This window comes from Girardinichthys multiradiatus, chromosome 8 (assembly GCF_021462225.1).
Source record: "Girardinichthys multiradiatus isolate DD_20200921_A chromosome 8, DD_fGirMul_XY1, whole genome shotgun sequence".
NCBI lineage: Eukaryota > Metazoa > Chordata > Actinopteri > Cyprinodontiformes > Goodeidae > Girardinichthys > Girardinichthys multiradiatus.
In genome coordinates this window covers 26,735,733-26,750,258 of record NC_061801.1, presented here as the reverse complement: position 1 = coordinate 26,750,258, position 14,526 = coordinate 26,735,733, and the positions used below count along the sequence as shown (strand labels likewise).

At 39.2% G+C, this 14,526-nt stretch overlaps 1 protein-coding gene across 3 annotated transcripts in view; it reads left to right on the top strand.

Moving 5' to 3' along the window:
• The window catches only part of LOC124872573 (NAD(P) transhydrogenase, mitochondrial-like), a 42,005-nt gene extending 27,732 nt beyond the window's left edge, over positions 1–14,273 (top strand). For all 3 annotated transcript variants that reach the window (XM_047372741.1, XM_047372742.1, XM_047372743.1), the window contains exons 15-22: positions 506–739; positions 1,925–2,085; positions 4,965–5,144; positions 5,369–5,528; positions 8,531–8,612; positions 10,535–10,653; positions 11,721–11,836; positions 12,268–14,273. In XM_047372741.1, the coding sequence (XP_047228697.1) occupies positions 506–739; positions 1,925–2,085; positions 4,965–5,144; positions 5,369–5,528; positions 8,531–8,612; positions 10,535–10,653; positions 11,721–11,836; positions 12,268–12,417 (1,202 nt within the window). In that variant the 3' untranslated portion in view covers positions 12,418–14,273. The remainder of the gene's footprint in view (positions 1–505; positions 740–1,924; positions 2,086–4,964; positions 5,145–5,368; positions 5,529–8,530; positions 8,613–10,534; positions 10,654–11,720; positions 11,837–12,267) is intronic.
• Positions 14,274–14,526: the final 253 nt, after the last annotated feature.

Sequence of the window (14,526 nt, the reverse complement as noted above, 5' to 3'; positions counted from 1 at the left end):
TGGTGCTGCAGCAGATGAACGTGGGTTTTATGTTGTTTTCCAAGCTCGGGAAGATTAAGAAGCAGGTGTGCACAGGGTTTGTGATGTTTACATCAAACACAGCATGACTAATTCTCACCAGGCGCTGGAGGTCTGTCAGAGTAACTAGCATCAGGTATTACTCACTTTCCCTCTCTGCTCTGGGACAGTTGGATCATTTAAATGCTAATTGTTCCAGTAACAAAGCTGAAAACCAGACTAAACAATCCACGCAGATAATAGTGCTCTTTACCAGAGATAGCCGTGTTGAAAGGCTTCCTGCAGGATATGTGTGCACACAAATACACTCACTGTAGACCAACAGAAATATTTCCCAAGGCGGGCCTCATCAGCAGCACCTGGTTCTTCCACAAGGCTCATTTCCCAGCAGTAGTCTGACTGTGCGTGCTTGTGATTCTCATGGTATTTATGCCCAGGACCTTAAGGGGCATTCTGCTTTATTTATTTATTTTTTTTCTATCTCCAGGTTTGGCCATTGCTAAGAAGATTGAGATCAGCGACTTGCCTCAGCTTGTGGCTGCATTCCACAGCTTGGTGGGGCTGGCTGCCATGCTGACCTGCGTGGCCGAATATATGATCGAGTACCCTCACTTTGCCACGGACCCCGCGGCCAATCTAACGAAGATAGTTGCTTACCTCGGCACTTACATTGGTGGAATAACTTTCAGCGGCTCTTTGGTGGCGTACGGCAAGCTGCAAGGTGAGACGAACAGACCAGTCAGTCCCAGCATCACAACCATCTGAACTGCATAAGTAACTCCTATTTATGGAGATGCACGCGATGTTGTCTGTCATAAAGAAATTATTGATTGTTAGATGTTTCATGACTTGCTACATTGGCCAAGGTTGAAGCTTATTAGCAGACTCTAAATTATCTGGGTATTTCCGTTGTCCTGCTAGAAAACTTACAAGAAGGGCTCCTTCAGGTTCTGGAGCAATACAGAATCAGGTTTTATCCAAGTCTGGAGAAGAATAGAAAAAGAAAATTTTGTATCTATAAACAGTTATATTTGAAGACTTTGTTGCCAATATCCCTTTGCTCCATCCATCCCCAAGTTGATTCACAACTCTATCCCTACATCCATTCATCTGTCAAGCTCATAATCATTTATTCATACATCCTCTTCTAATATCCATCCATCTGTCCATCAGTAGTGAACCTTTGCATTTATACTTAATTTATACTTTAATTTATTAAAAACCCAGGAAGTCTCTACATGAGAGTCTGCAAAAGGATGGAAATTTAAATTGAAAGAAATTTAAAATGTATAAAGTTGAGATTCTGCCTTCTTCAGAGCGGGGTACCTAGAAAGTACTAAAATGAATTCTTACAAGCTTAACTTGTCTAAGAACTATTGCTCCTCAATTGGACCGTGAGAACTAAACCTTAATGAAAGTCCTGATTAAGCTGATGGAGAACACCTAGATTTCCCTGACCTTCATGTTGAGTGTAGAGATTGGTCCTAATCCTTCTGATGTTGGGATTTGGTCCTGCCATGCAGATTAGGCTTGAGCTGTCACTATTGTGGGCCAGTTTGTGTCACAGTTATCTAATTTATTGTAACAGGCAGTAAATTAGCCTCATTAATAATGGGAGAGTTTTAGTTTTATAGCAGTAATTGTTTTTCTCAATCTTCAAGATTTATGCCGTGATAGATTTATAGGCAGAAATTGGTTGATTTTTAATATTTAGTGTAATTAACAACATCTTCACATTAAATACTGCAGATGGGAAGTAGGATAGGCTTCAGTGTTTTAAAATAAACATATTAGTGGATGCCTACTTCTACATATGTGTTAAAGGGTTGTTGTAAGGTTTAACATGATCGATTTTTCTGCTTCTTCTCATGTCCACCTGGCTTCTCACTTTCTTGTTTTTCTGCAGGTGTCCTGAACAGCTCTCCTCTGATGCTCCCTGGTCGCCACGCTCTCAATGCCACTCTCATGGCCGCTAGCGTCGGCGGAATGGTTCCCTACATGCTGGATCCGAGCTACACCACAGGCATGACCTGTCTCGGATCGGTTTCTGCCCTCTCTGCCGTCATGGTATGCTGCACGTGTCTTTTTCAGATCTTCTCTCAGCGTGCCACTTTTTTTAAGTAGAAAAATCTGGACATTTAAGATTGAAATGTTCTTACATGCTGACCGACAGGTTAGCAAGTAAGAATGCTGTTAAAAAGCTCAATAAACTCCTGGAAGGAGAGATAGTTTTTAAGAGTCAGGAAAAACGTGCTGGAGAGGAAAGAAAAAATATATACAGAATGGGAGAAATGTAACAACGGCAGGTATTTTTAATAAATGTCAAGTTTCAAGAAAACGAAGCTGCCTGGAAATTCTGAGTGGAGCAGAGAGCTGGCAGTCACAGGCAAACAGGTTTTACATGTTATTTCTTATAAACTAATAAAGTCTCTACGCCTAAAGTTTTGATATTGTCAGACTGATATGTCAACAGACAGTGAGCTCCTGAGGAAGTCTCGGGCAATAAACAGCAATTACAGCTGCTTTTTAATTTATTCATTGCCTGTTTACTAAAGAAACCTTACATTTTATAAAGATTTTTTACCTTCAACTTTTTTCAGTAATATTATTTTATCCATAAATCCCGGTTATCAAATAAACAGTTTTAGAGGGTATGCATAAAAGCTTCTGGCTACTTTTACCTTGACTTTTACATTTTAACATAGGTTATATTCATGGAAATCTGAAGAGATTTGACCCTAACATAAATGCAGGATAGTGATTAATAAAGAAAATTCAGCTTTTTGCATGTGTTCTTGCCTAATTCACCAGCTCGTGTTTCAGTGTCATTGCATCCAACAATAGGACTGTTGATTATTATCTCAGTTAACTTATGTTGTGGGCCTAATCAGTATTTTAAGTACAGTATTATGAATTATCTACTGTACACGTGTGTGTTGTTTTTTTTTTCACTTGCAAAAGTTTCTAAAAATAGACCATGCATGTGATCAGAAGGAACCATTTATGATGTCTGAGCTGAAATAAATGAAACGCTCCGTCGGTTTTGGATCTCGCCGTTGCTTTTGTAGCTACAGTTGGCCCCAACAACTGTACAAATGATAGAGGAACAAAGAGCATGTGTATCCAATTGTAAATAATCCTTGTTGTTCGTGTGGAGTTTTCTTTTTTTTTAAAGCAGCTAAATCAAACAATGCATCACTGAACCAGCTAGCTTTATTATATCAGTTCATAGCAATTTGTTCATTGTTTATGATCGCTAAGATAAATAAGATAATAGACCAAAGTGAGAAGAATCATGGATTACTGTTGGATAATTAGCCCACTTAAACCTCTTTCTGCATACCTGTTCAGTTATCACCATCAAGTCTAGGCTTTTGTTCCAAAACAAGGATCATCCTAATATGCTGTTATATCACAGAGTTAACATCAGACAGACATCTTGGTCATGTGGACTCATCTATGCCTGTTGTATATTTGATTTAAAAAAAATTTGTACATTGCGTGCAGCAACAAGACGAGGATATAAAGAGAAAATTTAACCCTCGTATTCTCTGGGTGTTACAAAAATAACATAAACGAAGTTTGAATGTACAGAGCCCCGTTTCTATGGGTTCTACTTTGGCCGGCTCCTCTCCATTCAGCCCGTTTTGCGAATGTTTTCCATTACTAGCTTTTCTAACCCGATACTGGCTTAATTGGTACCTACCCGTCAAGGTGAAGTCACATGTTGGCTTAACCTGTACTTCAGCTGTTGCTCAAAGTAAAACCACTAGAAGGCAATTTTAATATTTTATGCACCGGACAAACAGTGGAGGTCACTAAACAGAACACATACTTAACTCGTGGTGCAGAGTTGTCTCCGTCTAGCTCCGCCTCTCCAGCACCTCTACACAAATAAAATGATAGAAAAAACGCTCAAACTGAATCATACAACAGTAACAGACGACTGGAGGTGGGGATTCCAGCCAAGGCTCCAACCGTTAGCATGTCAATGGAAGTGTGGAGTGGAGCTATGTGGTGCTGGAATTGTGAATGGAATAGAGGCACATGTTACCTTGCGGTTTGGACCTATCAACAGGCGGCTCACGAGCCACATATTTGTGACCCACTAGCTCTGATTCTTTCTCTATAGCCACGTTTCCATATCCAGGCGGTGCGGTATTGTGTGCACTGTGTTTCCACAATAACAGAAAGACCACCAGATGCCGATGTGTCAGCTACGTAATAGAGCAACGTGGACTGTCGTTTCCACGCCAACGAAGCGCTTGGCAGCCTGTAACAGTATCACTTGGACATTACTACTGCAGTGGGAGCGGCATGCTTTTACTTTTACTTTTACTTTTAGAGCGGTTCGCTAGTTGAAACTTCTTTGGCAGTAAGAGCCTAGTTTGGAAGAAATTTACATCTTCCAATTACACTGCAAAAGCTAAAGTGAGCATTGAAAGTCAACAATTTGATGACGAATAAACAAGACAATTTGCATTTATTCTCCATCCAACCATCAAAAGACCCGTTTCCTTTTTTTTTTTTCTTCCTTCTTCCTTGTGCCGTTCCTTCTCTTCCTTCTTTGTTTCCTTCCCTCTCCCTTCGTTTCTTCTGTTTCCCATCCCTCTTACTACTTCATTTCCTCCTTTCCTTCACTCCTACCCTCCCTTTTGGTGCTCTTTCGTTTTGCCCCTTGATGCTTCCTTCTTTTTCCTTTCTTTCATTCTCTTCCTTGTTCCTCTATACGTTCCTTTGTTACTTTCTTTTTGTCTTTCCTTTCCTTTCCCTTCTCTTCCCTTCCACTCTGGAAGAGTAGAATTTCTAATTAAACTTTTTCATTTAAAATGTGTAGGAATGGTTATTTATAGATAAATTGTACTCATTCATCTCACTAGAATCTTGTAGCAAAAATGATTATTTTTACACGGTTTAATGAAGCCCTTTTCTTTCTCTTCCTTCAGGGTGTTACTCTGACTGCAGCTATCGGAGGAGCTGACATGCCCGTGGTCATCACTGTACTCAACAGTTACTCAGGCTGGGCACTGTGTGCTGAGGGCTTCTTGCTGAACAACAACCTGCTCACCATCGTCGGAGCGCTTATCGGCTCGTCTGGAGCCATTCTGTCTTATATTATGTGTGTGGTGAGTAGTGCACAGTTTAAAATGTCCTAGTTCTTGTTAAGAGTTTACCAAAATGTGCTACAATGAAGATGTGGTTTTGTTTAGCTTGACAGACAGTTAAATTAGGTTGTTCCTCTCCTGTTTGGTCTTCTTTTAATTTGTTTTGTAAATGTTCTGTACCTCTTCATGATAGTAAAGGGGATTTATTAGGGAGAAAAAAGTAAATATCTTCCCTGTCTTCTCAGGCCATGAATCGTTCACTTGCTAACGTGATCCTTGGAGGTTACGGCACATCTTCCACCGGCACAGGAAAGCCCATGGAGATCACAGGGACACACACAGAGGTCAATGTGGAGCAGACTGTCGACATGATTAAAGAGGCCCACAACATAATCATCACTCCAGGTAAAACACAAAGGTCTGGTACACGAGTGGAAAAACGTGGCACTTTGACCTCTCTTGTCACTTTTTCCCCCAGCATGAGCAAAGTGTCTTCTGTTCATTTAACCTCCTCTCGACCTATATGTGTTGCGTCACCATTTTCTAGGGTAATTGACAAGTCCCGGCAGAGCGTATACAGAGACAAAAACACCCTCGCCTGGTTTTCTGTGTGGTCGGCTGTAAATTAGATATTCTACAGTGGTGCATATATATGCAAGGTCAGAAGGAAATCAGATGAGATGAAGCTTTATAGGGTTTTGCCGACAACTTTCAGGGTTGATGCGTCGGGTCCAAACACAACTTTTGTTCCAGCTACACACTTCTCTGTTTCACATGTTTCCTATATTTAAGTTGACACAGAACGTGTGACTGTCTCCTGCAGTTTCAGCCTTGAAGTGGCTGATGCATGAATTATTGGGTGGCCCAGAAAACATTCCAGTCCTTTCTTTAAGTGATGCTGTCACGGTTCCAAAGAGTTGGCTCGATCACGTGGGTTCATGTAAACACAGACTAAAAGCACCTATTCTGCAAATTGGCCATTCCAGTCACAGAGCACAATACCAATTTGCAAAAAACACCAGAGGAAAACACAGCAATTTACAAGAATTACTAAATTACAGCGCTCCTGTGGCCCAATGAAAGAGAATCGAAGCATCAAATGTACGTTGACATTGAGCTTTCCATTCTGAGAATACCTGAACAAAACAAATGGGCTAAAACTTTAAGTAAAAACTCAAATTAGTTAGAAAGACAAAAATGTGACACATAAAGTGACAAAAGACAAACAATTATATGTATTCTTCTTTTTTATATAACTCAAAAACCAACAAACTGAGAAATTTTACTCATAAAGCAAAAAGCTGGTGTTTTTATTAACTCAAGCACATTATAATTCATACACATATACTATATACTAATACACTAAACCGGAATAGGAAAGTTTGAAAAGAAATTGCCCCACGACAGTCTATCTATCAACCAGCAATTTGTCATTCATCCATCCTTGAACCCGTCCATCTGTCTATCCTTACTTCCTTCTTTACTTACTGTTTCTAGTTTTTGAAGGATCATTATTTCAAACCTGAACCTGAACAATTACTAGAAATTAGATTTTAAAAAAGTATTGAATTTTGACTTGGAAGATGTGTTTGAACGTTGTTTTGAGCTTTTATAAAAACCTTTATGTCTCATAAACAAATCATCCCTCTGACATGGGTAACATTGTATTATAAACACCTAAAATACAACAATATCAGCAGAAGACAACACTGCGAATGGGTAGTACTTGCCATGATGCTGTCTAATAGTGTTGCATCATTGCCTGGCGCCAGCTTTTAGTCATTGCCCTTGTTTCCATTTAAAGCATTCTTCCTTATTGGAGCCGTCACAGTCACTTTGGCTGATTGACGTCTGTGGAAACACTTAAGGCCCGGCTTGGTAAACAGAAGTGTTTCCCTGGCTTTTGTCTGAACCATCCCTGCGTATTCTGTAACCATGTGTTTTCCTTTACGCAAGAAAACTCATGTGAGAATATTGGCTGCAAAATTTGCAAAAGAAATACCAAGAAGGGGGGGGGGGTAAGAAAGTAAAAATGTCCAAATGACTGGTGTGTTGTAACAGGACAGTTTCCGACTGCTTGTTGTGACAAGGCTTATAAACATCACTGAACCGAATGACGCGTGTTTGTGTGTGAGATAAAGATTTAACGCCGTACACCTGCGTCACTCATATGAATGTAATCCAAGAGTGGAGCATTAAAAACATACATTCAATCTGACTCTTACTTGGTTTTATGTTTATTTTAAGGATTTGAGAGAAAATCTGAATAATATTTTGTTCATGTTGTGTTGATACTATTACTCAGTCACACATATTAACATCATCTAAGTTGTAAAGACCAATAGGTGAGATGGATCACTGTGTCTACTTCAGCACTGGAAAACGTCTATAACACTTGGTAAAAATAGTTACAGGTGTTCTCTGGAGTTAAGTCACTGAGGAGAGTGACATGCCTTAATGCATACATGATGATTTCCTGTCAGGTTGTCTATAGATTTTCCTTCCTTCCTTCCTTCCTTCCTTGTGTCCATCCTTCCTTGTCCTTTCACCCATTTTGCTGTTTCATCCCTTTCTTAAAGCCCTGCCTTCACCTCTACTTTCCATACATATGCCCTCTTTACTCTATTATGGCTTTCCTTCCTTAATTCTCTTATCTTTCCTACCTTCCCTTATTTCTTGTGTCCCTCCTTGTCTTTGTTGTAATTCATCCTTGTGTCCTTCATTCCTTTTTCTTGTGTGTTTCTTCCCTTTCTTCATTATTTCCTTGTTTACTTCAGTCCCTCCTTTTGTCCTTCCTTGTGTACTTGTGTCCTGTCTTCCTTTCCTTCTTCCATTCATTCCTTGCATCCTTTGTTCTTTCCTTCCTTACTTGTGTCTCTCTTCCCTGCCAGTCAGTCCCTAGTTTTTATAGGCCCCATATATAAATCCTGCCCAGTATAGAATTTCAGTGATTCTATTAATTTTACATGTACTTATTAAAATATAAATATTTCATTAATATTACAAGCCTGAATTAATTATCATTTGAAAGAAAACCACAATCATTTCAGCCCTGATAGAAAATATGAAATCACCTTTGACCATCATAGAACTAACTGGTGCACCTCTAGTAATAACTAATTAACTAATGCAGGCTAGCCAACATGAAATAATCTGAAGGATTTAATTGAATTTAACCCAACTCTTGCCTTTGTTTAGAATTATAAAAAGTATATTTCTGGTTGCAGTCAAAGTCAAAGACATTTTAAAGCTATGTAAATTCATATAAGAAAAATTCCCTGTACCTGCAGCATGAAAGTTTGGTGGAAGACCTGTAAAGTTTATCATAAACAGTCGAATTAGAATTCTCTGAAACAGGATTAAAAACAACTCATTTCTCCCTATTATTGTTTTAAAATCTCTTCCAGGTTATGGACTTTGTGCTGCAAAGGCCCAGTACCCCATTGCTGAGCTGGTAAAGTTGCTCACAGAGGCTGGCAAGAAAGTCAGGTAAAGTGATTTTTTTAATTCGCTAACAAGAACTTGTACATAACATATACCCAAAATGAATTTTATGTAAAAAATTTTATCTATCCATTCATTGTTTGTATCTTATACTTTATTGACTTAATCAAGCAAAATCTCCAGTCATCTCTATACTGTCCACTTTTTTAAAATATATAACATAATGATATTATATCATTGTCAGAACATTTTAACTTTCTTTGTTCATTGCTGAATAAAGTGAAAAGAAAAACCAAATCTTATACCTTAAGGTCTGTTTCTCCTGATTGAAATGCGCTGAACTGGGACTTTTAAGGCCAAATTATTTACCAGGCCGTGATTTATGTGTACCGTTACACCCCTATGTGGCGTGCTGGCCAGTCACACACAGTGATATCACTACTGAAGCAGGTGTTGGTTAGTTTTTGTAGTGGGGGCAGGTGCTGTGTTCTGCTGTAGAGCAGTGACGGCTACTTCTGTAGAGAAGTCCGTGTAGATGCGTAATCGTAGCCAGGACGATGACGTAAAAGTCAGATGAAATGCGACATGACCGCTCTTTGGGCAGCATATGCCTGCTTCATGAACATAGCCTGGACACCTGTCAGGTCAGCAGGTTTCCCCATGATGTATTTTTAAGTTACTTTTTTTTTTTTTTACATAAAGTGACATTCATATTATTTGATAAACTTAATTTTAGGGTTCCATTAAATGGAAGCCATAGTAATCAATATTAATGGGAATAATTGCCAATGAACTGCATTTTAATGTAATTACTGAAATAAAATAACTTAGAATTGATATTGTGATTTATGGAGATGCAACTGTATCACTTCTACAAGAAATTCACATTTGTTAAACTGACTTCTATTGTTCTAGTGAGCCCCCTCCAGGTTTTGGGGCCCTCAGCAGTTTGCCAGTCCCTTTGGATTTTGACAAAAGTGGTTGTACCTTACTTATAGTCAGTAAGAGTCACAAAAACAAGACCAAAGCTGGGGCAGAATTTGCTATCAAAAAAGGGTTTTATACATATGAATATATGTAGATGAAAATGATATAAACGGGTGCATTTTGTGCAGGTACGAAATAAAGGATAATTGCTGCTTTCATCTGGCTGATAAGAAAATGGGATCTCAAGTAGAGACCAGCGTATGTTTATAAAGAAGGCAATGCTAACGATGGACAGAAAAAGGTACAGCGGAACCTCCGCTAACCCTCCTGCCTCTGCCGTTTGATCCCGCCGGTTGCAGCTGCTGCTGCTTAGAGCATTTGTGCCTGATTAGAGGAAGGTGGGTGGTCAGAGAAAAAAGGAGAAAACATTCAGGTTTTTTTTTCTTCTGTTTTGTCTTCTTACTCTGTTTCCTAATTTATCCTTTTATTCTCAACAGCCTGTGTAATCGTTTGTGTCTCTCTTCTGTGTTAAGGAGTCGGCCTTTCTGTTGTTGTTCGTTAGATTCAGCAGTACAACAGTGCTGATTCTTCTCTTTAATATCAAAGCCCCGTAATCCTCATCACAACACATGTAGATTACCTTGTTTGCTGGAAACTGGGTTCTTTTAAAATCTGCTCGAACGGTGAAGAGAACATGCAGCCTGCAGCGAATTACCTGAACTGATTACATGTCAAGGTTAATTGCGTTTGAGAGCTGTGCACAAGTTACAAACAAAGAGAGCACACTAAACAGATGATGTTTGTGGAGGGCAGCGGGAGTTGGATGTAAACTGATTGTTACAAATATCCCTCAGCTCAGTTTGTCAATAAACTCATTAGTTTTTTTATTGTTTTTTTTTTGACTACTCCTCTGCTGAACTTGGTTTATTTTGAGTCATCCTCAGCCACCTCTGACATCTCCTCTCTCCCTTGTCAGTATTCTTTTTTTCTAATGGAAGGGTTTTGTGCAAAGCGAGGATTTAACGGCTGTTTTCCTGCAGGTTCGGTATTCACCCCGTCGCCGGCCGTATGCCCGGTCAGCTCAACGTGCTGCTGGCCGAAGCAGGCGTCCCATACGACATTGTCCTGGAAATGGAGGAAATCAACGAGGACTTTCCTGGTGAGTCCAGGTTTCTTTCTGGAGGTTTTTTTTTACTGTGACATTTGACAGATAAAAGTAATGAAAAGTAATAACTGCTCAATTAAGCGTTGTAGCACAAAAGCAAAATGAACTTACCTTTGACTGTTACAGATAAAATGGAAGTTCTGACACCTCAATTTGAAATTATCATTAATCATTTTCCCTTTCTTCCAGAGTTTTAACTGTCTTTATACTGTTGTTCATTTAGTGAAAAGATATTTTTGAAAGTGTAATCCTCCTTCCTTCCATGTGTACTTCCTTGAGTCCTTCCCTACCTCATTTCATACTCCCTTGTGTGCTTCCTTCCTTTCTTCAATATCATATGCTTTCTTGTCCTCCCTTCTTTTTTTATACTTCCTCCTGACATTCCTTCCTCCCAGTTTCCTAATTCTTATCCTTAACTGACTTATTCCTTCCTGCCTTCCTTCCTTCATTGCTTGTGAACATCCTTTCTTGATTGTGTCATCCTTCCTTCCTTACCTCCTTTTTGTCCTCACATTTTCCTGTCTTCCTTATGTTCCTCCTGCTCTTGTGTCCCTCTTTTGCTCTCTTTCTTTCTTTTCTGTCTTTCTTCATTTCTTTCTTTTTTGCTTCCTTCCTTCCTTCCTTTTCTTCGTCTATTGTATCTTTAGTGAACTCTTATGATTTGTATTTTAAGGTTCCCTCAAAGTACTGGGACCTATAAAAAGTTGAGTCTCGGAAAGTCTGGATTTTTATAATGAAAAATATTTCGGAGCACCGTAACAAATGCTTAGCAAATTTGTCTCAATGCTGTGAATATTTTAAGTTTGCTTACCCACTTATTAAAATGCTTCCATTACTCAAATGTCCCTGCACTCCTCTTCCTAACCAGGTACATCTGAGTTTAGCATTCACCATCTCCACATTAAACATTTGCAAGTTGTCCATTTTGGGTTGTTTTATGACATCTCAATCAAACCCTTATAAGGCATATACAGTAAATTAATAAAAAAGCAGTACTACAGATGTGAAACATATGTAGAAATATGTTCTTTAAACCTTTGATTTGTTCCATGTGCAAACAGAAACTGACCTGGTCCTGGTGATCGGTGCCAATGATACGGTTAACTCTGCCGCCCAAGAAGACCCTAACTCCATCATCGCTGGCATGCCCGTGCTGGAGGTCTGGAAGGCGAAACAGGTGAGACATCTGGTGTAGGCGTGATAAAAAGATCTGTCTTAAACCCCAGGGAGATGATGAAAAATGGGAGACTTTACTGCCGAACTGTGTGCATCGCCTGGCCCACATTCAGATTGTTATGAGTTCAGGTGCAGTCCCATGCTGATCCTATTACTGTGGAGTTTGTCCTTGTGAAATGACAACTTGCAGAGCATCCCATTGGTGTGGCGCCAAGAGCTGCAGTTTATTGTTTTTCCCAGTTCTTTCCATAACGTTCTCTCTAGAGAAATCAAGGACAGCATTGTAGCTTAAAGGGAAATAGTACAAGTGCGAATTTAAATAGTTTAAGCATGCGGAAAAAAGTAATTTTTGGAAGTTTTTCTCTTACTTCAGATTCTTTCTAAAGCTTTCTTCCTTAATGATCGATGATCATCTTTGTGTGTTCCCTGCAGGTTATTGTAATGAAACGTTCTCTGGGCGTTGGATACGCAGCGGTGGACAACCCCATCTTCTACAAACCCAACACCGCGATGTTGCTCGGCGACGCCAAGAAGACATGCGACACCCTGCAGGCCAAGGTCCGTGAGACTCAGAGCCAGTAACGTGACCCCCGTTTCAGAGACACCTGAACCTGAGAGCACAAACAAAGAGGAAAGATTTCAAAATTCATCTCTGTACAGCTGCAGCTTCACCAACTGAGTAAAGAGGATAACTGAGATTAGGAGTTTTTGGCATCCCCCTTCATGCGACCTAAAAATAAAATCATGTTGTCATGTGCAGTGGGATCTAAACAATACAGATACTGTATATTCATTTCTAATGTAATGGCGCATCTTTTATTTCTAGATCTTAAGGAAAGGCTGTCCTGTAATCAAGAGTGCTGCTGACTAGATGTCATGTCAATTTTAGACACATTTATTGATGTAAAATAAATACAATCAGGAACATAGATGCATTAAAGTGTTAAATATATTCAGTTTCACTCATGAGATGTTTTAGGAAATAGTTCATAAGTAAAAAATATTTGATGAATTGTACTGAAGAAATTAGGGATGCACCAACATGTTTTTGTCTTCACTGTAAAGAGTAAATTCCTCCTTTTCTCCACAGTTTGATTTGTTTTAGTAATTTGGTCTTCCCGACCATTGATCCACTTGTAAAACAAAGTAGTGTTAACATGTAAAAACGTTTGTACTTGGTCAACTAATTTCCAAAAGTATCTACTTGAAGGGTTTGCTATTTTTCATTTGGCTCCACACTCAGATCAGACCACAAATAATAAAAGAAAAAAAAAAAAAACCTCCTCTGATCATTCGACACAGGCGTCGTTAAGCTTTTAGTGTGATCCCACCGTTTTGCTGAAATGTCCTGCTCTTACAAACAGACTGGTCGCACAGATTAGCTGAAAGGATTTTGTTATGTTTTCCATCTGGACGTGCTACATCAATCTGTCAGGTTCAGATTTTACAGTAAATGAAGTTTTTTTTTTTTTTTTTTAAGTGAATGTGACTCATCCACTCCAGAGTGTGTCATCCTTACTGCTCCACGGGGAAATGAAGGATCACAGTTTGTAAGCACGGCCATTTGTTAACCTGTTGTATCTGAATCCAAACAACAGTGCGCTTAGTTAAATTGTTGCCACACAATAAACAGTTTGTCTTCTTTTTAATTTGACATTAGACATCTGCTTATCCCTGTGCCAATTCAATCTGGATAGATTCTCGGACGCAGACACGCAAGATTGGACTTCTGTGTAACCACTCAAGACTTAATCTGTTGGTATTATTTTATTATAGCCATTTAATTTGTGTATACTGGTCCACTTATCTACTTCTAACCATTAACTACTGTTAGACATTACCGATTAAAGTTTTTTCCTGGGACCTCATGCATCGACCATGACAACTATCCTACCTCTCCATAAAATGACCAACGCCTCTCTGTAGGACAACCAATTTACGTTCACTGCTTCTTTCACGTGATCGGACCCAACATGTCCCAACCACTGTTCAGCAGGTCAGCTCTCATATTTCCAAATAATTCAGGACCAATAGCTTTTTTTCTGCTGCGTTTTCAGACTTCAACTGTTTGTTGCTAGAGTTTATTCTTTCATTGCAACTAAATTGAGAGATGACATTTGTAGAAGTACAAGCAAATATTCTTTAGTAACATTAAAACTTGTAGATTGTTGCCATTCTTGAACAAATCTTACAAGGAAGATGAAGTTAATCTGGCATTTTCCAAGTATTGCTTCTTACAACCATTGTTTTTTTCTGCGTGAGGGACAGCACTTTGTCAGAAGGCATCATGTTTGTGCAGAGCAGCGTTGGGATTTGGAAGAGGTATGTTTCAATGCGCCATCTTAAGAGGATGAAATGTACTTTGAATCTGTTTTTTCCCCCTCTTTTGTTTGTCATGGAACATTTTCTTCCCTAATAAAGCTGTATTTACACTAGAACTCACCTTAATGTGTCATTTATTTCTCTCACCATTCCCTTTAAACATGTGAAGGTGTGACTGAGGTTCTCCATCAATTTTCGAGTCGTGCCATTGGATTTTAGTTCAGATTTTGACTAGGCTTTGATCTAAACCATTGCCTTGTTGCTTTGACTATATATTTAGGGTTGTCATGCTGCAAGATGAACCTCCACACGACCCGCTTCGACCTTGTGGATAAGCAAGTGTTTCTATTCATACGATTTTTAGCTTGG